Source organism: Liolophura sinensis, chromosome 1, assembly GCF_032854445.1.
Source record: "Liolophura sinensis isolate JHLJ2023 chromosome 1, CUHK_Ljap_v2, whole genome shotgun sequence".
Lineage (NCBI taxonomy): Eukaryota > Metazoa > Mollusca > Polyplacophora > Chitonida > Chitonidae > Liolophura > Liolophura sinensis.
This window is the reverse complement of record NC_088295.1, coordinates 45,490,042-45,516,850: the sequence shown is the minus strand read 5'-3', so window position 1 is coordinate 45,516,850 and position 26,809 is coordinate 45,490,042. Positions and strand designations below refer to the sequence as shown.

Sequence of the window (26,809 nt, the reverse complement as noted above, 5' to 3'; positions counted from 1 at the left end):
GATTAGAATATATTTACTTTTATCTATTTATCTTATTGACGCTTAATGTCATACTCAAGAAGCTTTGACTATGGGAGTTTAACCCTGGTCATTCAAGAAAAAATGTTTATACCATAATATTTTTCCTGAAATTGCCTTCCAATACCTTGTATGGTTGTACAGTTCGCTTTGCTCAATGCTGAGCTTTTTACGTCAATTCAGAATATTTTGCATTTAAATAGATGTATAAAGAGTAACCAAGACACGGGATGTGACCCAGACTATCCCTCTTCCAATATCAGCCATTTAGAGTGGATTTTGATTCCTCATAACACATACGGTATAATACTACTTTCCACTGAAATATAAAGTTTACAAAACGTAGTGTAACACATATCAGCCCCTGAAATACTGTTAATAAGGCTACCTACCTCTAATCCGATTCTCTTCAGCAGCTCTTCCACAGTTTTGGGTTTGGGCCTTTTAGAATTTCGTCGTCTGGAGCCTTTCTCTTTCTTGGGACTGCGCAGTGTTTTGTCTGTGATCATCTCCACATGGGAATAGCGGAATGAACCCACGCGACTGTCTAACACACCTCGACACAAACCCGACTGAGTGATAGTCAACACTTGGATAATGTCCCCTGACTGTAAGTTAGATAAAGTTTAATTAGATCATTTCCATTCCATTCTTCTTGTCACAGAGTCCGTCCAAGAAAAAACACAAAGAAAAGAAAAAAAAACAAAAGAGAAATGACTGCACAAGGAATAAATTCTTTTGGGAGTAAAAACGAAATGGTATTTTCAGGAAGAATTGATTGATTTTAAATCGCTTTGTGGACCAAACCATGTTTTTTTTTTATCATCTAATGATGGGATCAATACATTGTTCTTTATTTTGTTAAAATTAATGAACATTACTGATCTAACTTAATTGCTGTCATATGTTTTCAAACCTCTGAACAACTGGATGGTGACATATTTTTGAGATTTCTTTTATGTACATGGATTTATGTTGAACAAATTAAGCGCTAATTTCTGTGCAATACTTTTTCTTTATGCATGAGATCTGCTATGTCCTGGAGATACATGTAAAGCTACTTGGTCTCATGGTCAAGAAACTAAGCATAATGACTTTGTGTCATACAAATGTTGTATCTTTAAAGGTCTGACAGTAACCTGCGGATGGTCGTGGGCTTCCCCAGGGCTCTACCCGGTTTCCACCCACCATAATGCAGGCCGCCGTTGTATAAGTGAAATATTCTTGAGTATGGCGTAAAACACCAATCAAATAAATAAATCAAATAAAATCTTATCTTTATTGTAACATCAAGAAAAATGGACATGCATTTTACCTTGAGTTGGAGCATGTCCCTTTCCTCCACTCTAGGGGAGTAGCCACGGACGGCCCTGGCAAACCCCAAGAAGGGGCCCTGGGGAAGGTGGATAGGAGGAACCTTCTGCCTGGAGACTGTATTAGTCTTCAGGTCTGCAAACACAAGGAGACAATCTAAATCACATTGAGATGCAAATAAATAATGCTATAACAATAATAATAATGTAGCTGCGACATCTTAACCAAAATAAGACTTTGTAAATCGGGCCCCTTGTTAAGAGAACGACAATGTTAAATGGTAAGACAACTTTAAAAGTTAATAATAGTAAGTTTAATGAATTTGATTATGGAACTACATGTAATTTTTGACTGTCAAAATTCTATGGCTTCTCTGATTGAACTGGGATTATTTGTTGATCCAAAATACTTATGAATATTGTATTTTATTTGGAAATTATTATGATCAGTGCATAAAAAAAAAATCACTGATAGCAGAATTTCACTGTGGAAATGGTAATTGCTATAACATCTGTCCAGTAATAACAGAATAAGGACAAAAGTCCTATCACATCTCGCAACAATCCTCCAGGATTCCTTCTGAATATTTTAATATAGCACATGTAGACCAAATCCCAACTGTGAAAAATGACTATCTAAGAATGTTTGTTTTTGTTATTTCAATTTACTGAACCACCATCAATAAGGAAACAAACATGCTTTGCTCGAGGTTTTCAGAGTTATGACATTGATTTATAGTAATATGCCGGTCATTTTGCAGGTTCTGCAGCTCAGAGGTCATCTATCATTTATTCACAACAGTCCTGTGTACAGCATACAGATAAAATACTGCAGCCTGACTTACTTGAGCCACTGTCCAGACTGTCCAAAGAGCTCCCTGATTTGACGGCACTACTCCCAGAATCCACCTCTTCTACAGTCTGCGAACAGCAAGGGTTTCTCATCATTGATTTATTCAGGCAAACAATGAAACTTTGTGACAATTTGTTTAGGCATTTTAATAATATCTCAGTGTTATGCTGCAAGTATTTACCTTCAATCTTTGAAGCAATCTTTATTTCATCACTATAATTTCACGCACGTTTCCAACAACTTGTTCATGTACCAGACAAAATGGTATATTTGGATCTAAATGGACAAACTGAGAATTTTTGTGTGGAAAATATGAGGTACAATTTATGGTCAATACATGTATGAAAATTTCAATCTACAAATAGTATGCTGTTTTAACTGGGAAGCCTCCAGTTATGGTTACTTAATACAATTATACAGATACTGGGCTTACACAAACAGGCCTTTCACCTTTCACAATTTAACACCTGATGATAATGAGTTAAAATAAAAATGAGCCTGTATGCTAATAAGGACTTACAGAGCAGTTTCTGGGTTTGTTTTTGCCACATCTGAAGGTGGTCATGGCTGGAGAAGAATCTGAACTCACAGACACCGTGGAGTTGGTGCTAGCGTATGACATATCCCCATTCCGTGTGACAATCACATCTGTTGGGTAGGGCCGCGTCAGTCCCGTGCAGTCCAGGGACGCGTCTGACTCCGAGGACACAATGGACGACTTTGAAGATGTGCGCTGAAGCATGGCTTTGACTTTGCCGCAGGGTTTCGTCTTGAGCCTCTCTGGGGTTGAGCAGTGTTCCTGGAGACTGTAGATCTGAGCAGGGGACTGTGGGGCGTAACGTAGATGGGAAGGGGAGTAAAGCCATGCGGGAACTGACGTCGGGTAGTGGTTTATTGGGGAGGCTGTGTTAGATGGGTGACCCGCGTACGACCTGCTGCTAGGGGAGCAGGACATGGCTCTGGCTATCTCAGGTGAATGAGGGATGATATTGTGTTCCATCTGACTGATGCTGTGATAGCGAAGGTAGTGAGGGTTGTGACCGCAGCCTGTTGTACTGCCGCTGGAGTTACGATTCACAGGCAACTCGTAGTCATGAGGGAGGCCGCGCAGACATGCCTCGCACTTCCCTGCCGAGTCTGCGACACAGATTATAATAATATTTACTTAATGGGCAAAAGAAATATTAATCAAATTAAATTTCAAAATTAAAATTTTTGTCAAGGAAACATATACATATATATAGCAGACAGTTCAGAAACAAAAAACACTTTTGTTATGGATTAACACAGAATTCAACAGCATTTCACATAAATGCTATCAAATGATTCACTGACCCAGTAGGAATGATATCATTAAACCTTCTGAAGTTATTAAACTGCTGAGTTTTCATGCAAGTTGGGTTTACTGCATGATTTTACGGAAGTCATTTAGTAACTGACATGCAGATATGCACACTAAACCGCTGTAAGACAGGTGGTCTTCAACACATGTTAGATCATGCAAATGACCGCGTTATCAACTGCTCATTGTCACCAAGGTCCCACAGTGAGAGAAACATGGAGGGATTTTACGTCATACTCTCTGTTGGTTCTCCAAAATATACTCCTCACTGTCCTTTTTGCAGTACTTCACTACATAAAATGCCATTATTGAAATTTTATTAGGCACACAGGTACCAGTCAAATGCAAATGTATGTGCTTACATGCATAACAGTATGATCATCTTGCTAGAGAGAATAACAAAGTTGATCTATTTTCCACTGATCAAGCCCTTATCAATATTTGATTACCCAACATATAAGTATAAACACACCTGTAGGATTTCCTGGTTGAGATTTGCCTGATTTGTTATCTTTCTTCTTTTTGCCCTTCAGGGTCTTATTGTTGTCTTTGGTCTCACCTTTGGCATTCACCTACAAACAAAAAGATACTCTTTTATTTCTGTTTATTTGAACTTGCTTTGTACTGAAATATTTCACATTCATCTTTACCCTCAAGTAAAAGTGGAATACATGGGACACTGTCTATTAAAAAAAAAAAACCAAAAAACATTTCACATTGGATAACAAATACACCGAGAGAGAAATATATCGATATAATATAACTAAAATAAAGAGTAGAAGTTTGTTTTCATTGAAAATCATGTAGTTAGAACAACTACACCCTGGTGCAAACCTTTAAAATGCAGATCATCCAAAAGCAGTGGTCACTGTCTGATGATTTTGAGCAGCTACATGTATACTATGGTGCAAAAAGTGCTATATGGTCACTGTCTGATGATTTTGACAAGAGCAGCTACATGTATACTATGGTGCAAAAAGCACTACATGGTCAATGCCTAATAATTTTGAAAAGGACAGCTACACTGTCGTGTAATCTTTTCGAATGTGGGTCAGCAAAAACTGATGGTAATTACTTGACGATTTCAACCAGGAGAACTACACGTAGTCTTATCGTTTAAACTGTGGATTAGCAAGAAAGTGATGGTCACTGCTCAACGATATCAATCATGACAACAGCACCGTGGTGTCAGCTATTCAGTCGCTTCCATGGGAGGAGACTGGGATGTTTGCTCACTTAATCACCACTGTTTACCCAGATTTGCCTCAAGGGTTGTAACACTTGGAACACTTACTCGGGCTAACAGCAACAAGTACTGCCAAAAACAAATTCTCCTTTTTTTCCCCTGCCCAACATGAAATTGGGCCGTGGCACCAAAAGGGCAAGGTAATGTGTCTCTAGCATGTTTTAGTGCTCAAAACCTTCTGGTTGTCAGGTCGGATCAATAGAGGTTTACAATTCGGCCATGGCTGCGATCAATTACACCCAACCACCTTTCACGTACACCATGGAAGGGCTTTGTTCCATCAAGTATTTATCCAATCACTTGCATTGATGCAATTTTCTCCTGGCCGAACATTCAATTCAAATGCAGATGATCTTCAGTCAACACTGTATTTACAGAGGGGAGGCCAGTAGCAGAGAACTGGGCATGTTCATTACACAACCACGTACCATGCCGACTGACAGCTCCAGCCCGCAGCCAGAGAAAGTACCGAAGAAAGTAAATACAATATTCCACCTTGTCAATTCAGTTCCAGAATAAATCAAGCTTTTCAGGCCTACCGAGACTTAGCTGCTTAGAAAATCAATGGGCATCTACTGGTCATTTATAGATGCCGTGCTCTATCCTTGCTCCGTGTGGTGTGTATGTATCTGGGAGATCTCCCAAGAGGGAGGAGGTATTGGAAACTTTCCGTGGGTAAAAATGCCAAACCTGTCAGATTGGCAGAAAGGTCTTTTCTGGTCACTGGTGATATAGACTGTCACTGAATAGCAACTCTAAAGGTCAGTTTTCATGATTTGGGAGAAAAGAAAAGGTACATGTACGTACTGGTATATGTTTTCTAAACTTCTCTATAATCCTGATCAACGATATACCACCACTTGCAAAAAGGATGGATGTCAGATATGTATCTTTCAACAGCCTTTCCTCCTACCCCATTTAGGAGATATTATTGTTTCTTTATTCTTTTATTCAGTAATACGGCAACCATAAAATGACATATGACTGTGGTCACATCCTTTCACCATTCTGCTTTATCCTTTGTCTACAAAATAGGCTGCGACAGAAATCTGACCGAATCACTTTTTTTTTTTTTTTACATTCAACCAACCAGTACAACTATTGTGTTCAACTAAACAACTAAATGTTCAAAACATTTTACCAAAATAATTCCTCCCTCAAAAGGGGGAGCCATAACTTTCAACCAAAACCCACAGCACAATTTTACCTCTTCAAAATTACCCCCTAAAAAAAATCATGCAAGTAAAGACACTACAGTAATTTATACATGGCAGTAAAAGCAATCAATGGGAACACTGTCGGATATTCCAGAAATGTGACAGAATGTGTCCAAATAGACCTTAGGCCATCTCATTCGAGCAGCGAGTGTAGAGAGCACTTTTTTTTTACCATTTTTACCATGTTACAAGTGCTGAAAAGAGAGAGTTTGCAAAGAACAAATTTTCTTTGCACTCATCCACCTGAAAGGGTAGCTGAATAACATAACCCTATGTGGGTAAAAAAAAAACTGCAATGGTTTCAGTTCTGGAGGGCCCGTATTCAGAAGGCTGAGCTGACCTTTAGCACTATTCCTCCAGACATCTGCCAGACAAACGTACAACACCTGGATGATTTATGTGTACGTGAGCCAAAAAACCCCAGTGAGACATTCCATCCCTTGTCTGATCGAGATAACATGGCTGACATTCTCAGGCTCCTACGGCAACCTAATATTTATCTAGATATATTTGGCACCTGATGCCAAGATGTGGTAGCTTTATATATATATGTGTGTGTCTCCGAAATAAAAAATCACAGACTGTTATGTAATCCATGGTAGTCTACTTTCTGGTGGTCATAGCACACGCAATGGGAAAACTAGAAAGAAATGTAGAGTACTCAAACCCATTCAGTAACATTAGCAGTTCTTATCTTCTGTGAAAGAAAATGCTTCTTCAGCCGTTTTCAAGGACCTAACAGCTTCTGTTTTCCAGCACGTTTAAGAACCCTTCACATGGAGATTAATGAATGCTATCTTTTGCAACTTATTTCAACGTAATGCAATACAATATTTAACACTGAGAAATAAAGAACTCTCCCAAAATATATCCCAAAATAAACTCTATTGCAAGGACATTCAAGGCCTTAGAAGCCTGATTTTCAACAAAAATTCAAGTAGATCTTAAGATTTTATCTACCCTGTGAACATTTAATTTACCATAGTGCTCTTGGTTTACAATTCATCAGCAATTTATAAAACACCTTGTTAATCATTCAATCCTGAACTTAAAGTAAGTGTGCTTATTACAATATGACTACATCGACTTACCCCATAGGGATCACCTTGTTGACTTGAAGTCTCTAATTTCTTGTCAGCTTCAAAACGCTTCACCTGAAAATGAATAAATTATGTGCTTTATTGAGCCAAATAACAACTAACAATATGAAATTTTCATACAAGAGTTGCAGTATTATATAATTCATCATATATTATTGTCACTTAGCTAAAACTGTCGATCAATTTTCAGGTGAGAAATTTCTCAATGAACAATGCTTCTACATGTGCAGTGCTTATACATGTGTTTATACGAAGATAGCATACATTTACAAAAGTGCTATTTTAAGAGAATTAATATGAAGACCATTTTCCACTTAATACTGTAAGTGTTTGACACACGTATGCATGTGTAAAAATAAAGTTTTTCCAGTTTGACTTAGAAGAAGTCAAGAGACATTTTCCGAAACTACTTATGATACTTGTAAATATATGCTTCTGGTGTTATACATTATATCTACAAGACAAGTCATTTATGGCGAAAAAATCTCAACATGAAGCTTCTGCAAAAGTAGCCTCATTAATCTGATCAATTTTAATGGTCTCACACTCCCCTTGGAAAACAATCTTCCAGATTTTACAGATTTCTTTCACACATTGGTACAGTCAAATAAAACTTCTAGATGTACTTACGACTTCCACGGCAGTCTCTGTGGATATTGTGCCGTCCTTGACCATTAACATGAGAGCTATCCTGTCCTCATCACCCATGGTGATCTCACTAGCATTCAGGTCACCTGTAAATCCACACAGAGCTTTTGTCAGATGAAGCAGAGGCACTATCAGTAAGACACACGAAACCACCTACAGAACAACTTAATAGCATGTTTTCGTTCCAATACCAAAACAACGATGGAGTGATTTGAGCATAGCATGTGATGCACTAAATATTATTGAGAAATATTGTAACAGTATCAGAATTATACAGATGTGCATAGAAGTCAGTATTCAAAGATAAGGGCAATTTCGTTAAAATCAAAAATTAAATTAAAATCAAATACACCTAAACCTAAGTAGTTCTTAAAGAAAATGTTACCAGAGGTCTTTCAAGGCCCTAACACCCTATGACTGTCAGCACTTTCAAGGCCCTACATATCACCTTATGATTTCCAGCACTTTCAAGGACCATTTAGTTTAATGTTAAAACTTCATGTGGAGACTAATGGGTACTAGTTTGGTAGCTTATTCATAAAGCTATATGATACAGAATGTTGAAAAAGTCAAGACTTTTCAAGGATTTGTCCCAAAATGGTCTTGTCCAACATGTTAAAGGATTTTCAAGGTCTTAAAAATACATTTCCATTCATACATACATTTCCAATCGCTGAAACCTTCGTTATCTTGGGTAAATCATGCTACGTGCTCATCCACCTTCAGGCAACTTTGGATGTGTGACACCTCTTTAGGCGAGTGACACCTTTTAGACGAGCAATACCACTTAGGTGAGCAACGAAGTTTTAGTGACACCCCTTAAGGTGATTGACACCCTGTAGGCCAGTAACACCACTTTAGGCAAGGGACACCCATTTAGGCAAGTGAAACCACTTTAGGCATAAGATATCTGTGCTAACCTCTGTGCATTTTGTATCCGGCTTTCTTCTGTGACCTCCGCACTGTGTTGTTTCTGGAAAACCACCCTTTTTTCTTGAGTGTTCCGGACTCCAGCAAGCTTTTGTCACCAGCTGCAAAGCCAGACAGCAAAAAGCATGCTGTATATATACATACACCTACTGTGGAGCTAAAGCTTCTAAACACTGAAGAGTTGATCACATTAGTGTTAAATCGTACTAAACTGGTTAATTCATAAAGCTCTGTTAAGTTACATTCACTATAACTATTATAACTATAACTCAGCAAGATGCAAAGCCAGATAAAATCAGAGGATGATAAGCCTTTTGTACAGCAACCACAGTGTTAGTAAAAACATAAACCCATGTCCATATAGTGTATAGTTAAGTAGTTTTTTTTTTTTTACCAACACATTATGGAAGAATCATCTGGGGAACGTAACAATGAAATCAACAGTCACCACTCTTTCCAGTTTTAGCCATGTTTACAAACAGGAGGGATAATGGGCACTAGCAGATAAATGGTGTCAGATATAGAGGTGGGTACAATATGGTCAGTGGACAGGTCTCAGGGCTTTTATCTGCTGAGGCAAACTCCATTACGGCGAGGAAACGAGGTCTCGGATCAACCTTACCCCATAAATCATGTGTTTATATGTGGTAGGAAATTATCTTTGATAACTCCTTCTGCAGTGCATCGTGTAGGAAGCCAATTAAGTCTTCCTACCAAAGCACAGACACTACTGAACACTGTTCGTGAAATCGTTTCATATGACTTGATGAATATTCATTGCTGTGGCCAGGTTATCTGTGGTACATTTTTATCAGTGGGGGGTATGCCAGGCAGTCGGCCCACTTATCAGGAATGGGGTATAAACGGTAGTAGTCTGAACGCGCTGTGATTATTACACTATGATCACCTGAACCTACAAGCCTTTAACGCCACCTTGTGCTGCTGTAGGTTAGACCAATCAATGCCATGAATAATGGATTTGATTGGTGCACATTTACCATGGTAAATTCCCATCTGCCAGATTATAACAGGATGGATTCCGAACTCGATGCACTTGTTACAGCTATATCTCTCTAAGCCTTCACTCGAGGAACGTGTCCCTTCCCATTTCAAGGCCTTACACTTACATTTCACAAAGGTTCAATCTTCGAGTTTCTTTGAACGCTGTACACTGAATTATTAGCTGCTATTAATTCTGCCCACAAAGCTTTATTCACATGAATAATGCATGTTAATAGGGAATTGATCATGTTACTTTTTAGCAAAGTGTGACATGACTTGCCGAAATGATACATTAGTATCGGAATAAATTGTTTGTGACTTGTATCTCGTGAGAGTTGGCAAGATGAAGTTAGTCGATGATGAGCCAAACGGAAGGCAATGAGAAGGGCAACTGGACAAGTACCTTATTAAACAGGGCATGCGGGCTGACAGCAAGACAAATTTAATGTAATACATGTACATATAGTAGCGGTTAATGCTGAAATAAGGTGCCTAAAATGCTAAAATGTTTTACTGAGCACTTGCAATTTTTGTGATATACGTAACATGAGCAATACATGAAGCTACATGGACTAAGCTTGTTTCACCTGACTTAGTTGAAGTTAAAAATGGAGAATAAAAAATATAAGGGCAAAAAGGTAAGTAAAAGTAAGGCATTACTCATTAAAAAAAAATTATGTCATTACTTTTTTTCAAAAATTATCTTAACTATGTACAATAATCTCATGTACATATTCAAATTATAATTCTACATGTATGTTCAAAAATATTAAAACCATTATGTAAACAATATATTTAGGTAAAATATGTGTTGAATCTTTACATAGATGAGTTGCAAGCAGCGTATGATGGGACAGCTAGGATAAGGTTTACAAGTATGAAAACATTCATGTAGAAAACCAGGTATCAGGGACTGGAAGTGTCAGTTATCCCATAGCTCATCAAACAGCTAGCACATCACCTCATTACCTCTAAGTAAACATGGAAGGTAAGGAATAAATGTTGAACTATACATACTACAACATACATGCAAAATAAGACATGCTACTATGCATCTACATTAACAAGTATATTAGAGAGAGAAAAAAAATGACAATAAAAAAAAAACTACTAAAGCAAACTACCTGGACCTTTGATCTTTCTTGGAAATATGCAACACATGCCTGAGAAATTAAGGAAAGAAAGAGCAACATATAGACAGAGTGATGAGGCCTTGTCATCAGTGGGACGGCACGAGTTATACATGTACACACAACACCGTGATTAAAACTCACTCTATCTACACTTCACCCCTTCTTAAATGTCTATACAGCTTCGCATGCAACAGCTACTAGGGAGCCACCCTCATAAAGATTTATACAGGAAATTATACGTTTTCTCTCTCAAAGAATTCGTAAACACAATCAATGCAGACTGGCTGCTCTTTGAGATAGGCAAGTGTATGCTACAGTGAATTATCAAGCTGTGTACATTAACATCAGTTTGCACTCAAGTGTAACCAAGACAGTAGTTTTTAACATTTGATCTCCTATCTCATGTGTCAAAGCCAATCAGCTACGACTATGCAGGATTCAAGGAGGCTCAAGAGAGGACCGCTGCGAGTTTTTGGAGAGCATTATCCCACAGCCCAAAATTTAATGAAATCAGGCCCATCTTTTAGAATTTTCTAAACTAGCCTTAGCAATGGTTAATCAAATCTGTTTACATATTCCAGTTAGTATAATAAATCTTACAGCTGTGCAGACAAGTTCCAGGGTAAAGTATGTCACAACAATTACATTTTACTTTTGTTAACTTTAATGTTAAGGAATTCTTTCTTCAACTAAGCAAAACATGTCCTTGTTCATACATGTTTTCACTTTTGTCATGTGTATGCAAAAGTGCATGCACCGCAAGTAAACTCCGACGGAATTTAAAGATACTGCAATAACATTACTGTGAAATTTCATTTTCATAAACAAAATCGTTGAACTCTCTGATACATTAAACACAGCTTCTAAAAAGGGATTTACAGAAAGAATGGTTTGTGAACCACATATATTTGGGGTATCCAATTTTAATTCAAGCCAACAGATATCATTATTATGTTTTTTATGGACTTTTGACATTCAATGTTTTATACACAAAAAAGAAATTTGCAACAATAAAAAAATGATATTTACACACGACCATTGAACATAATTTCATGCAGAACTTAATAATCTCATCCGTGCAACACGTGGCAGTTTTTCACGTCACTTCACATCTTTGCGTCCTGACATTCTTTACAAAGATGATGTAATGTGTTTACAAACTTGTACATGTAAAACTTCAGAAAAAGTTAGGAAATTCTTACCTGAGGAATCTATAGAGACATAATTCCCTGGTGATGGCTGAATATCCGACCTGAAATATGATCATAAGCATAATACATATTATATCAAAAACCGTACCAATATATTCTAATCCTAATCTAATCCTGCAACATGTCTGCAAAGAAACAAACTCCAGGGACCCCCTGTGGCTTAGTGGTTAGTATGCTAGTGCAAGAAGCTCTCATCAATGCCACCGCTGTGAGTTCAAGTCCAACTCATGCTGGCTTCCTCTCCACTCTGGCAGCAACCTGGTGGATTGTTGGATTGATTGTTGGATTAGAAAAAAGAGCATGAGATACCTGACTGAACAAGTGCTGCGCACATGCAGACAATATGTTGCTTTAGACAGTTCTGTGTCTGTACAAAAACGGGACAAACAAACATGACTGATGTTCATAGTTGACAGGTTCTAGGATATTGATGTTGGATTGAATTGTAGTTTACATGGATTAAAAAGTGGACTGGGTGAAGTGACAAGTGTTGACAGGATTTTGATATATCAAGGGTCTGGTTATCACAGGTTAATTGAGGGGCCTGTGTGGCTTTGTTGGTTAGCGTGCTGTAATGACCCAGGAGCCCCTCACCCAGGTGGTTGATGTGAGTTCAAGTCCAGCTCATGCTGGCTTCCTCTCCAGCAGTACATGAGAAAGTCTGCCAGAATTTTGCAGATGGTCATGGGTTTTCCCTGGGCTCTGCCCGGTTTCCTCCCACCATAATGCTGGACACTATCGTATAAATGAAATATTCTTGACAATGGCGTAAAACAACAATGAAATAAATAAATAAATAAATATTCAATAATTGCGGGCCTTTTTGGCTCAGATGGTGAAAGTGCTGGACCACTGCAAATATCAGGCCACTGGCCCTATGATATCAAATTAAGCTCTCTCTGTCTGAAGTCAAGAGTTTGTCAGGTACCTGGTGAAGGTTGGCCATTTAATCCGCATTCCTCCACCCATAAACCTGACCAAGGTCATACAGGGGTCAAATTTGCGAGCACACAGTGAATTTCCATCAATCAATCAATGATATCAATATCGGTTTTCTGCTGTTGTCAATAATATTTCAACTGTATAACGACGACTGTCAGGATGAAACTACAAGGTGACAGAAATAACGCAGAGCCTGGAATGAACATTTTAATGTCATATTACCCTAACATTCTTTTCCATTAGCCGGCCATTTCCAATTTCATCAACTCATAAAAGACAATGTGCAAATTATCTCAGTATTTTGCCATACATGCCATTCTGTAAAATCCGAATTTTAAAAACATCAAAGTTATTGAAAATTGTTTTTCCTATTTATTTAAATTCTGATTAAAGTTCGAAATGTCTAATTTCTACTGACAAAAGGAATAACACGCCAGCAGCTTTTTACCGTGACAAGTCATCAGAATGCTCATATGATGTAAAGAGAACAGCACTGATAACACTGTCACAGGATTCAATTTTAGAGAATACCAATGAGGTGATAAAGGCAATGGGGTGATAAAGGCAATGGGGTGATAAAATTCACCTCCCCAGAGATTGGAACCGCGCTAAAAAGCATTTTATCTCCAACAGTGCTAAAGGAGAGTTATTACTTGAGATGTTGCTGCTTCATTGGCTCCCTTGAGCTCGGGAAATGTATCAAGTTTGTGAACAGTTGGGGGAACAATGGACTTATCCAATGGCCCATTGTTAATCCTTTCATTATCGGTTATCTCGCAGACTAAATACCCTGACAGCTATATCAACAACGGAGGTATTAAACCCAAGACTGACCGTGTCCATCCCAATCAGCACAAAGGACTGGTCAAGCTTAAGAACAAAACATGGTCTGCAGAACAGGGTAAAGCTGGAACGTCTGGACGGGCAGAAAGCCATGACAGACTTCAATGTCCAAGATTTATCTCATGCTCTCATCACTCTAAAATCCTACTTGAATTTATTACCATCTGTCTGGAATAATAATGATTAAAAGAATCGAATCTTGCGTTTTTGCCAAAATTGTAATTAAAAGGCACGTGTCATGGATCATAATCAGAAAGTAGCTGAATATTCCAGAGATAACAGATCAAGTATCTCATGCTATTAAATGAATTAAATGACTCACCCTAATTAACAAAGTTCAACCATTTGGAAACGTGTCAACATGTTTATAGTAAATATACAGTTATGTTTTTGTTTTGAATTACTTTAAACCAATTTTATTCTCTTGCCAGTAATGGTGGCTAATGCTTATAAGAAGTGATAATTTTAATGTTTCTACTGCTGTCAATGCTGAAGAAACTCTTGGAACAAGTTGCAAAATAGATGGGATATTATCAAAAAGAAACATTTTGCCACACAAAAAAATGTCACACCTACTGATTTGTTAATATTTTTTTATATAAAAGGGGCAAATACATTTCACTAAAAATCATGATAATGAGCATCTATCTTCAGGAACATCAGCCTTGAGACAACAAAAAAAAATCAGCTGAAGGAACTGTAAATTAATACATAAATCAAGGAATGTTGATCTTTTGCCTACATTGTCAAATCATCCCGAGTATTGTCAGGAAGTAAAAAAAAAAAGGCCAGACAACCAAACAGATTCCATTATGTTTGACAGTTATCCAGAGCATGGGTATATCACCAGGTCAGAGAGCCATTCATGCCTTGCGGGATATGGCATCATACTGGATGCAAATGATGGGGATACGTACATAAATGAACTGGCACACATTCCAGCCAAACAATTTCCCCTAAAAGACGAAGATCAATGCTCCAAGAAATGTTAATTATTGAGGGTCTATTTAGAAACTATTTGACTTTTTATTGTTATGAAAAGAAATTCATATATTTGTACCACAGATGTACATGTTTCCGAGAAGACTAAAAAATTTCAATCCTTCATGTCAAAAGACATGAAATCTTACCTTATCTGTGCATCATACAGATACTTCTGGATGCTGCCTCCATAAATATTGTCTGTGTAACTGGAACTTGGCTGAAACAGAAACAAGACTACTCAACATTCTTAAGACATGAGAGATACATCTACTTGTATGTATAAACACCTATTAAATCTGACTATAAACACTGGCAATTTATTTAATCTTCAATACTTGACGTGACTTAAATCAATTAACATGATGTAAACATATTTTGAAACACATTTACATTAAAGAAATCATCGGGTTCAGACTGTTTAAAAACCTGTCTCAGGGAATATAGTATTTTGAAATTAGCTTAAAAGAAAACAACATTCAATACATGCCAGGAATAATGAAATTATGAAAAAATCCATGGTTGAGTACATTAGCCTTAATAAGCAGTGACATTTATAAAAGTTGACAAACTATGTTTTTATTTATCTAGTATGGCATCAACCTTGGCAGCACAGGCCTATAGCATGAACTTGAAATTCATGAATTCTCTTTGTTATAAAATGTCAATCTCTCTGGGGGGCCTCCGTGGCTCAGTCGGTTAAAGCGCTAGCGCAGCGTAATGACCCAGGAGTCTCTCACCAATGCGGTCGCTGTGAGTTCAAGTCCAGCTCATGCTGGCTTCCTCTCCGGCCGTACGTGGGAAGGTCTGCCAGCAACCTGCGGATGGTCGTGGGTTTCCCCCGGGCTCTGCCCGGTTTCCACCCACCATAATGCTGGCCGCCGTCGTATAAGTGAAATATTCTTGAGTACGGCGTAAAACACCAATCAAAAAAAAAAAAAAAAAAAAAAAAAAAAAAAAAAAAAAAAAAAAATCAATCTCTCTGTCTGCATCTATTACGAGTCTGTCACTGTATCAATATGGCAATGCTCGAAGAAAATTCTTGGAGAACTTCTGCTGAAAGCTGTTCTGTTATTGAAAACATATGTGAGGGCCATTCACCACATCTGTGCAGCATTTTCTATTTTGCATGGCAGCACTTAAACCAGCTAAGCTAAGTTTCCCCCTTTTTATTTTTCTACCGGCAGCTAGTCTCAAACTAAACAGAGTACGCAAGGGCTTACGTAATTCACAGACAAAACAGGGAGGTCTCTGTGTAGTCTGAGTGCAAGCGTCCACAGAAAAAGGTGGCTGGTTTACAAATCGTGAAGAAGACCTAATGAGAATTTGACAGCTCATAAGGTGTGTTCAAGCAAGGTGTAGCCAAACACAGCAGAAGTAGTTTTTACCTTTGTAACCGGCAGGAAAGCCAAGTATAAAAAAGTGAGGATATCACATATGTGGGATAAAATGTCAAACTTCTTCTCAAAACATTCACAGGTTCTGGACAAACACCAGCTCAGTATGTGGGTGGGATACTAGCCCGGTTGCCACGCTGGATGGTCGGGTGTCTTTGTACTCGGCTATGATCACATTAATTACCCCCTCAGTTTGGGCACTTGTATACACCTGAAATTTTGTCTCCTTGACAAGCATTTTACATCAGCTGACCAATCACCGAAATATATCATTTCTATTCTTCAATTGCCAAGAATCTGCAGGTAATTGTAGATTTACTCCAAATAATTAAGTCCAACTTGCAAACGAATAGTAAATTAATTAAGTCACAGTGAAGATTATCTCTTATGGTACATATTAAAATTTTTTTAATGTTTTAAAATTTATCAATAAAAAGCATATTGGATTACATGTCAATCCTTATCAGTTCAATTACTACACAAACTTTACGTTAGAATCATATGTAAATAATATTATTTATAGAATTGCTTACTACTTCCTTCCAGGATTTTAATTCAGGATATTGAACCATCACATCATATAATATCACTTTCCTTCACCTTTTTTAAAAAAGACAGATTTCATGAAAAAAGATCAGGTAAATCCATTAACTTCCATTCCAATGAAACTGTAAATTCATAGACCATTGATCCATCAAAAAGATACAGGTAATAAAATAATTTCAGCTATTTCCTACAGCCATGTTATAACACGGTATGTCAAAAAGGATAACAGAACAAATGCCAACAAGCACACTTAATTCCAACTACTGTGTTTCATTACCTCATTACTGGTTAACGAACACAAGGTAGCCACAGATAAGTACCTACTGTAACGATTGACCCGTGTACGCAAATCTGTGTTCTGATTGGATTTGTAATAAAAACTACTAGGCACCATCGGAAACCCTCAATCTGGCAGCGACAAATACTAGTGATTTCCCTCGAGTTGAATCATTCCATAGTTCTACAAAAGTACCGTTTTATTGAGTAGAAATCAATACTGCAGTTTTCAGACAGGCCAAGTCACTTTCCAAATTACATACAAATCGTCAGCAATGCAAAAAGCAGCACTTGGCTTGGAAACACAAATTGGACTTTTTAAGTCTTTTTTTTTTTTTTTACACCGTTCCTCTTTTCTCATATTTGATGAATTGGTGATTTTTTCCCGATAAACTACTTCAAGACAAGACTGGTTGTGGTGTTTTTTTTTTGTTTTTTTTCTAGGTGAGCTAGAAATAAAATCCAATGGCAGGTTTTGAGGCGAAGAAATTTGTTTGAATCTCTCATGTCGGAGGAACCATGATGAGCAGTAACACTCCAGTGGTGTCAACATCTCCATGAGCATTCATCTTAATAGAGAGAGCATGTCCAGCTAATATGTAATTACACGGCGGGGTTATTTGTCAGGCCAGTCATGGTACTAAAGCTATCCCCCTACACCCGAGGGCTCTTCTCATACAATCCCATAATTCTTACAACTATATCCTCCCAATATGACTCACAAAACGCTGCGCACATCCATAAATCCATGTAAATATTTACACACTAATCTCCACTTTGCTACGCAAATCTTAAGCCGGGAAGAAATTTAGCATGAAAAAGACAGATTGTGCAGCAGGCCTTTTGAAAGCATAGCAATCCCAAACCACAAATGTTACCAATGAAAGCCAATAACACTTTTAATGATGGTATTTTTTTTTCTCTTTCATGCTGTTATAGCCAAAGTAAAAACAGAAATCTCAACTTTTTAACACAATAATAACCTGAATTAGAGAGGCACATTTGTCAACTGTAACAATTCTGATAAAAAAAAAAAACTTTCGTAATCTTGTTTCAAATTAATTCTATTTTAACAAGGAAATTAATCTATAATTTGATCCCCTAACTTTCAGGAAATTTATCTTTGACTTCTTGAGTTGTATTTTCTTAATCCACTGATTTCTTTATTCCAGTCATCATTGATTCATATTTCTTACAGCTGAAAACATAACATTCTCTCAGCAGGAAAGTTGGATAGGCGTTTATGAAGTCTCAATTTATTTTAACACTTCAGTTTAATTTCATCATTTGTATTTCACATTTTTCTCAAAAAATATCAAAACAGATAATTAATATAGCCCTGCATTACAACTTGCATAATTTTCTCAAGGATGAGACAGTGCCTAGTATTCAAAATATATACATTACGTTTCAAACTCTCAGATTTTCTGACTTCACAAATCATTTTCATTATTTTTTTCATTTTCATTAAACACGACAGCATAGAGAGTTAAACTAGAGCAGCAAATGGCAGTGTGGTATTTGGCAAATAGTCACAAATATTACCAATAAAATTCAGACTTTCAATGACCTATGCTAACACTGGTTTTCTATATACTTCTAATTTTTACATTTAATAAGTTTTGTGGCTTGACATTTAACAGGTGAGAGATATAGGGAAATATCAGAAACACTGAAAATGACTGAGACAATCTGCTTTCAAAATCTGGCTAAATCTATGCCTTGATGGATATGTCTTAATGCCCAAAGAACTGTAACACAGACATCTCGCCTCAAACTTCTGGTCTTCACTCCTCTAACCACTGCCTTGTTAAGTAGTACTATACATCTGTGTTAACACTGCTCCTGACCGCTTCATTTCACAGCCCTCCCGCCTTGACCGTCCATTAGCCTAAGTGGTAAAACTGGACGCATCATCACAGCTATTTCCTTTCTCAAACAGCACCGTCACAGCCACTCAATTCACCTCTTAGAGATAATGATGATTCCTCGTTGATACCTATCACAACTATGCAGGTTCCCCATCAGTAAATATTTGTAGTTGATGTAGACACTCTAAAGCAAATAGAGATCAAAAACTGTCGGAGTGGTCTTTTTGCTAGAAACTAACAATCTATCATTTATTAAAGTCAATACTAGTGAAGTGACTGTCAGTATCACTTGTCACATCTTGATGCTTATTAAATTAATGCTTCCATAAATATCACACTATTCATTTTATGACTAAAATTCTTAAAATCATGAATGAGTTGATTATAACAGATAAAATATAAATTTCAAATAAATTTCCAAAATATGGTAAATAAAGTAAGCAAGCGTATGCATCATTAAAAATTCCCTAAGGAATGAGGCTGACTTTTTCAGCATAGTGCAGGATTTTGTGATGAAATAGTACTATAACAACCAGTAGACTTATAACTATTTATATCCTTCGCTATTGGCATAAATCCTGGCAGTTTGAGAATAAATGTACAGCAGGCCTTCATTGTGAACATTCCAGCCAGAAAAGCATGAATGACATTGTTTACATCAGATTAAACAGACAGCTGTCATCATTCACTTTTGTCACCAGAAAGGGGGAATAACTCCTGTCAACACTAGACCTTGTCACAGTGTCAACGACAATACTTTAAGGAGAATTTCTCCAAGAAAAGGTAAATTTACTGTGGTCTTACCGGAGGACATGTTGGCAGGGGAGGGGGTGTGGCTTTTCCTGTGTGACTTCCATATATGGGGCTCATGTGAATATTTCGGACTGGGCTTGACAGAGATTTTGGCTGAAAATTAAAAAATAAAAAGTTCATTCCTTCTTTAGCAACGAGTGACATGAATTGAGCTAATTGCGACACTTTTATGTTTTGTGGCAAAGAAGACTGCAAAAAAATCCATAAACCTTCCAATAAGTGGCCATCAGGCTATAATACATGAAGACAAAAGTGAAATGACACAGAACATTTGCCAAGTTTCCCTGCACCAACATTTAACCACAAATGGCATTTTACAATGCTTTTACATTGGGCAGCACCATCTGCAATGAACAATTCAGTACCCAAAGTTAATGAAAGAACTAGCCATGTCGTAAATTGCTGGCAGTAGCCATGTTAGTACCTAGCAATATCCCTTCCATTATACAACACTGGCAAAGCTTCCGCCGTCATGTCACATTTTATTGGCCCCCATTTCCCCCCTACTGAAGTTGGATTTTGTCAATAACTGAGTTAGTGGCATGGACCGAAAGGCAGGGTCACGATTGTAGGCCTCCAGCTTTGCATTAGTCTGATGAAAAGAGAGGCTCTCTTTCATTGATTTAATCCATTTATGAGAGATTACGACAACAACCAGGGGGTTCCTCTACTGGGCTGTTTTTTCCCCAACAAAATCTGATGCATTTGTCTAGCTGCGAGGCCCTAGACAAACATCATAAATGTCATAAATCAGGTCTACTTGAAAAAACTGATTTGTACACAACATAACCAAAATACAACATCTCCCTTTGCACTTTAATTGAGTTAAATATCTCTGCTTTTGCAACACACTGTAAAATATTCTCTGTGATAACTGAAAGCAAATCAACTTTGCTAAATGTAAATGTATCTTCGTTATTAAAGAAAATAGGGGCAAATTAGGATGCAAACAACCTAAGTACATGAAGAAAGCTGTGACCATACTAATTTCACATTTCATGCAAGTTTTTATTGAACAATCTGTTATTAAGTTCCCATACACAAATGCTGTGGTGGAAAGCATATCAAAAAGCTGCATGTACTCTTGAGCTTAGGTATGTTTGGATATGATTGAAAGAAGAGCCAGCTCAATGAATTCATACTTTAACACACTGTATAATGCATTATCAGGCCAAAGTGTTGCAAAAGTTCATCAATGATCCAAATGATTTTTGTTAGAAATAATGCAAGATCAGGGGGTATCCAATTATCGACAGATTAATCATTATTAATTTTCAGAATACATATAAATATTTGTTTATTTTTTTTTTTAAAGCTTTGGGAAACATACTACATGTATCTTTCATATAAGAATTTTAAACTACTACATTTAATTTGTGGTACATTTTATAAATTCTAAACACATACATATACTGATTGTGCTATTATGAAAACAAACACAAAATGGAGATATAACTGTACCGAGTCAGAGTCCTGGGCCAAAGTCCAGGTGTATCGGAGTTCCTCCAATCTGTCATAGACATCCTGTATGTGTGTACTAAGATCACTCCCATACTGCAAGGCCAATACTTCCAGGCTGCTCTTCCCTGCCTGACCCTCCTAAAAATAGAAAATAAACACTCCTTTAAAACAAAATATACAAACAGCCAGGGGCCTTTGGGTTTACCTTGGCTAATGCCACTTTTTAAGTGTTAAATTCTGAAAACTAGTGATAACCCCCTCCCCTCCCTCCCCCCAGATTAAACAGTTTGTATGCATGCAAATATATCACAGTGTTTTAATACAATAATTGAATGTCACAATAACACAAACAATATACAGTTAAAGGAATATATGCATATTTAATTGGGAATTGAATAAATTGGTATCTACCACTAAGATGCACATTTATCTTAACCTTCAAGGGGGTCTATGTAAGTGTTACAAAGTGACCATTGGACAATTTAAATGTTGTATAGAATTTCACTTTAATACTTCAAGGGAACAGACATATCTGTGCTCATTAATTAGCATAATGTGTGTTTAGCGTTGAACAGTTCAAAGTGATGTGTACACCACTCGACCTGTGGTTGTTTGTCCCCGTGACATTATCCTTACCAGGTGTACTGCTGACAAGGACACTGTGAAGTGTGGCACATTTAGCACCTGGTCTAAGTCAAACAACCAGATAAGAAAGAGGCTTGAGGCCTCCATGTGAACACAGGTATGTGTAAACACTGGCTAATTGGTGTCCAAACTACAAGACTTTACAGCTGACCATCTAAATACAAGGATATGTGGCCAAAAACAGTGGTATGAAATTCAGGACAAATCAGATCGTGGGTACAGTTGTACAGGTATATGGAGCTAATACAAGACCTACTTATTATGAGCCTGTACATATGCCCTCACAGGCCCTGCCTGATCATTAACACATTAAAAATGCATAACCGCTACATGAATATTGAAATGCTCACAGTTATAAGGTATATAAAGTAACAATTTATGTGTAATCATATAGACATTATACCTTCCAGTTACACATATTTACAATGCATGTATTCACATGAATCGGAATGTTTCTAAAAAAACAGGGCTTTAAATTTACTGAATCTTTTTCAACTTTATTTTATACTTACTATGAATGAAGCGCATATTTATTATATAATTTATACACAATGGAACAAATTATTCAAATTTTATATACACGTAAACCTTCACAACATATATGGATTATAAAAAAAAAACCCTCCTTGCTGGTGATGTAATGTGTTACATTAATATTTGCACTACCCATCAGATATTTCCTATTAATATAACTGAATAATCTCAATGATTTGGGGAGATTTTAATCAAGGAAGATGTTTATGTTCTGCAAACTCAGATAACATGTAGTTGTAATGTCCCTAAAAGGGCAAACCATCAACTACAATTTGTATGATGGCAACAGCCAGTTTACCTGCTATTGATTAGATTACCCCGATGGTGTTTACAAGTCTACGTCTAATATTTGAGGTGTCGAGGGAAATGAAAATAGTCCGCCGGCATGATGCCATCTACTGTATTATTACAGCAAAAAACAGATCGTTAAGTCTTGAATACTAGATGCCCCAGTGTTTCCAGCAAAGCAAACAGGGTTTGTCCTACGTCGTTTAAAAGCTTGCAAGATTCACTCTCGATAAGTCAACACCATACCGCATATTTAACAGGCCCACGACAAACATTGCCTGAATAAGAAACCTGACATTATTTTGCATCTTTAATTACTGCAATAGCATGATGACCATGTTTACACGATAACAGCAGAGGAATCTTTATTAAAGTGGAAGATGTGATCAAGTGTCAGAATTTCTGAGGATAGCCCGAAACATTGTTCTGCAGACCGGTGGCAGGCCTGGGCCAGTTTTAATTGGAAGGCGAATAAATAATGAAGATCTAACAATGATAATCCCATCCGTAAGGAAATTGAGCTGTATTTGTAAGAAAGACCAAGGTACATTGGGGTGCCTCGGGCAAGCTCCAATCTCCCAATTTCCTTTCTTAATGAAGGTGCATTTAGACGACTAATCTGTAGGTCCGATAGAACAAACAGAAGGACATGTCACTGGCAATGCTTGGCATCAGGAACAAGTCATTACTGTACCAATCAAGATTGGTGAAAAAGAAAAGAGCTGTATTCATTGAACATGCATTGATTACATGTCATTGATTAGTAACAGGTTGCCTTGGTGAAAATCTTTTTGATTAATTTCTCCTAATTCAGTGAAGCTCTGTGTTGTACATGTTGAGGTGACTGATCAAAACAAATCATATCGACAACTGTCAGGAATTTTGCTTGAATGTTTGATTCCTATAAGAATAATACAGAATCTCTCAATAAGCATTTTGGCAAATGAAACAGATATACACGTACTTAAAATTGCTACATGTACATCTCAAATTACAATGTATGCACAATAGAAATGTATGCATGGCATGCAGCTATCCTACAAGGACATTACTGTATAACAATCTTGATCACATGACATTTAAGGTAATTAAAGGCCATTATGAAAATATAATTTCCTGATCAAGTCAAGAAATTTATCAACTAATATGATGGAGAAAAAGTATATTTCAAAAGGTCACAGAAGGATCCAAATATGCCTGGTACACATTCTCTGCCTGATAATGAATGATTATGGCTAAACGCCACAGAAATATTTCAACCATATCCTGACAATGTTGCCTTTGAAGTCGACAGTAATGGCTCATGGATGTAATAGCTGTGTGTAATGCTATCATATCATGTGAACTGAATACCAGATTCTCATGTGTGCTAACTGTCTGGTCACTCAAGAAGTGTTGGGTTAAGACAGGCCAATAATACACAGAATTTTTTTTTGCTTTTCCTTTCCTGAAGATCAGTCAGGTCAAAGGATTATCCTTAATCCACAGCAAATCCGCACAGGTGTATCCACAGATTTCTCAAACAATGTCCGCTGTCTGCTAACAACTGTGAAGCCGAGCAGACCGACACTCTCTCCCCCAAGGTCTAGCCGTCACTCTGGACATAATCCCTTATGGGCCCATGACCAAAGCTTTGCACTGATAAAAACAGCCGTATGTGCATGTAAGTATGAAAGGCCGAGAATGTCTGGCGGATTAGCAGTGGCTGTCTAATTCATGGCCAAACAGTTCACGAGAAAAGCACTGGAACTGTTCCGTCAGATGCTTCAAAGTCAAAACCAAGGCAAAGGACATTTCAAATGCTAATGACATTTGTTGATGCAGCAGTAGGCTGCACTTTTAACTCATACATAGGTATGTGAATACCATTCCAAGTGTGTGAACACATACATGTACCATGGAGCTATAAAGATGTGTAAATAAGCTTCTTTGAAAGATAAAATCTAAATTAACTCCTGAGCTATACTTCAATCTTGATCCCAGCCTTTTCTTAAAGAAAAAAAAAACAAAACAAAAAAAAAACAACATAAATCAATATTTTAGACTTGTATACATGCATCTTATATCACTGGACAAGGCGCCTGTGAAAAATACATGAACTCTAAATGACGTCAAATTTTGCCCACAGAAGTGCATTTTAAGAGGCAAATAAATGTCAAAAAATTTTATGTTCAGCGCTGAAACTTCCAATTTTTCAGTTGAATATCATCTCTTGTTACAAGCAAACCTCAATACACCTTTCTAAACTCAACATAACTCTCAGGATCGGGAAAAATGGGCAAGTACGTCATAGACAAAATTTATGGTCATTTATGGTATACGTCATCTGATTAAACATGTAAAAGGAATTTTAAACTGGATATGAACTGACCATCCACTCAAAAGTCAACCAACGCTTTCCTTAAAATTGTTATATGAACACAATCTTCCATTTTCACAACCCAAACACCCAAATATTAAATCTACCATACGGCAGAATCTCAGTCTGTGGAAGGTCGAAAATGTTTTTTTCTTTTTTCACATTTTAAATGGAAAAAGGTTTTGAATAAGCCTTTGTACCGAACACACAGGATAAAATGGAATGGAATCAGCAGATGTGAAGTAATACCTGTAACAGTTCAAAGGTCATCCAACCTGCATCAACGATTATTATTTCCAGGATATCAAATTACATGAACGATGATTACCTTTAGATGCACACGTTATTAAAAGCTTTACATTTGTGACAGTAACAGGTGAGTATTGTATTTTTATTCAGCTAGATCAACAGTGACTAGAAAAAGGTTACACTTGATACTAAAAGTGGGTGCTTGTTTTGGTATTGTTCAGTCTCACTTCTCACAAGATGCTCAGGAATGTTCCATTGAAACTGGACAAAAAGGCCATCTTACAAGTTCTCGCGGCAGCCAACAAAGGAGCTTCTGATGTTGGATTTGTCGTATTAATCAGGCTGTCAACTAGTGATAGTAATCAACAGCGTGTATCAATCAATATCCACATCACTTCTAGTTCCTTTCTTGCTCGCTCCTTATCGGTATCAGCAACAAGTCGGTCCGAGCCCAAGGCCGATGATTCTAGCCATGTATACACAACCATTGTTCTTGGATTCAAGATGGCCGTCTCTTGGGAGAGGGGCATAAATTGATGGTGGGACTATTATTCTGCTTCCATTGATGGCAGGAATCAGGCCAATTGAAGATGGGACAACTCGCGAATACCAAGTGAGGGATTTCCAAAGGTGCTCTGACAAGAGTTATTGATAGCTTTAAAATGGTTCTCTTGTCTATCAAGCCTTGGTAAAGATCTTCATCTCTTTGTAGGTCATCCCCAAATTACCAGGGAGTCTGAGTAGATTCCGTGTTAAGCTCACCTTTCTACTCCACAGCTCTAACCCATGCCATAAACTTCTGCCAAGTACACCATCACTGGCCTCATTTCAATGCTCCCCATTCATGCTGGTCATTTGCTTCACAAATTATCTCCTACTTTTCCTCCAATAGGTCTGACAGACCTGGTTCATCCTAGATAAGCTTAAACATGTTCGTAATAAAAACCATAACCCATTACAAATTACATACTAATAAACCCTGAAGGCAGAGAATGATATTCTACTGAATCAAGCTATTCATAAAGTAATGTGGACTCCCAAGAAATGGTTAAAATAAAGACATTTGTGCCCCATGCATTTAAGCATTTCTAGCACCAATTAACCTATTAACTCTTATAAACCACATTTTTTCATGTTCTTTATGTGGTAGTTAGTTTAATTTCACCTTCTTTAGGTAAAGCATCATTCAAGTAGTGTCTCGGAGAGACACTATAAACTGACAAAATAGCATGGGGAAAACATAAGGAAAACTGTAAATGAGACTCCCTGACTTTACGCTTTTGGCTACATCTATGTAAAAGCATGCATTACTGGTACAGTGCAATGGCATTACAACACCTTATCAGTCCAGTATATATATATATGTATATGATAGTGGACCCTCAGGAGTCCCACACTTGGAATGTTTCAAGATTCCAACCAATGATTATTTGTGTTATATCAACCATGTCTAATATAGCCAATAGGGTGATTTGTAAAGGTCACTAGGAGATGTGTCTAATAGGCATGATATCTGCCAGGTTCTTGATGACTTGTAATCCATCATCACCCCGCCAACCTTCATGCTCTTGGTCAGTTCTCCATGGTGAAC

General features: G+C 37.3%; 1 protein-coding gene across 3 annotated transcripts in view; it reads right to left on the bottom strand.

The window, feature by feature from the left end:
* The window catches only part of LOC135476497 (SAM and SH3 domain-containing protein 1-like), an 82,945-nt gene that overhangs the window by 3,902 nt on the left and 52,234 nt on the right, over positions 1-26,809 (bottom strand). The window contains exons 2-14 of one of the 3 annotated variants that reach the window (XM_064756536.1): positions 21,144-21,281; positions 19,674-19,775; positions 14,929-14,999; positions 12,005-12,054; positions 10,794-10,832; positions 8,658-8,768; positions 7,720-7,823; positions 7,081-7,143; positions 3,999-4,098; positions 2,705-3,321; positions 2,177-2,252; positions 1,334-1,467; positions 411-626 (exon numbers count right to left, since the gene is read on the bottom strand). In XM_064756536.1, coding sequence (XP_064612606.1) covers positions 411-626; positions 1,334-1,467; positions 2,177-2,252; positions 2,705-3,321; positions 3,999-4,098; positions 7,081-7,143; positions 7,720-7,823; positions 8,658-8,768; positions 10,794-10,832; positions 12,005-12,054; positions 14,929-14,999; positions 19,674-19,775; positions 21,144-21,281 — 1,821 coding nt within the window. The remainder of the gene's footprint in view (positions 1-410; positions 627-1,333; positions 1,468-2,176; positions 2,253-2,704; positions 3,322-3,998; positions 4,099-7,080; positions 7,144-7,719; positions 7,824-8,657; positions 8,769-10,793; positions 10,833-12,004; positions 12,055-14,928; positions 15,000-19,673; positions 19,776-21,143; positions 21,282-26,809) is intronic. The other 2 variants (XM_064756552.1, XM_064756543.1) reach the window with 2 other exon arrangements.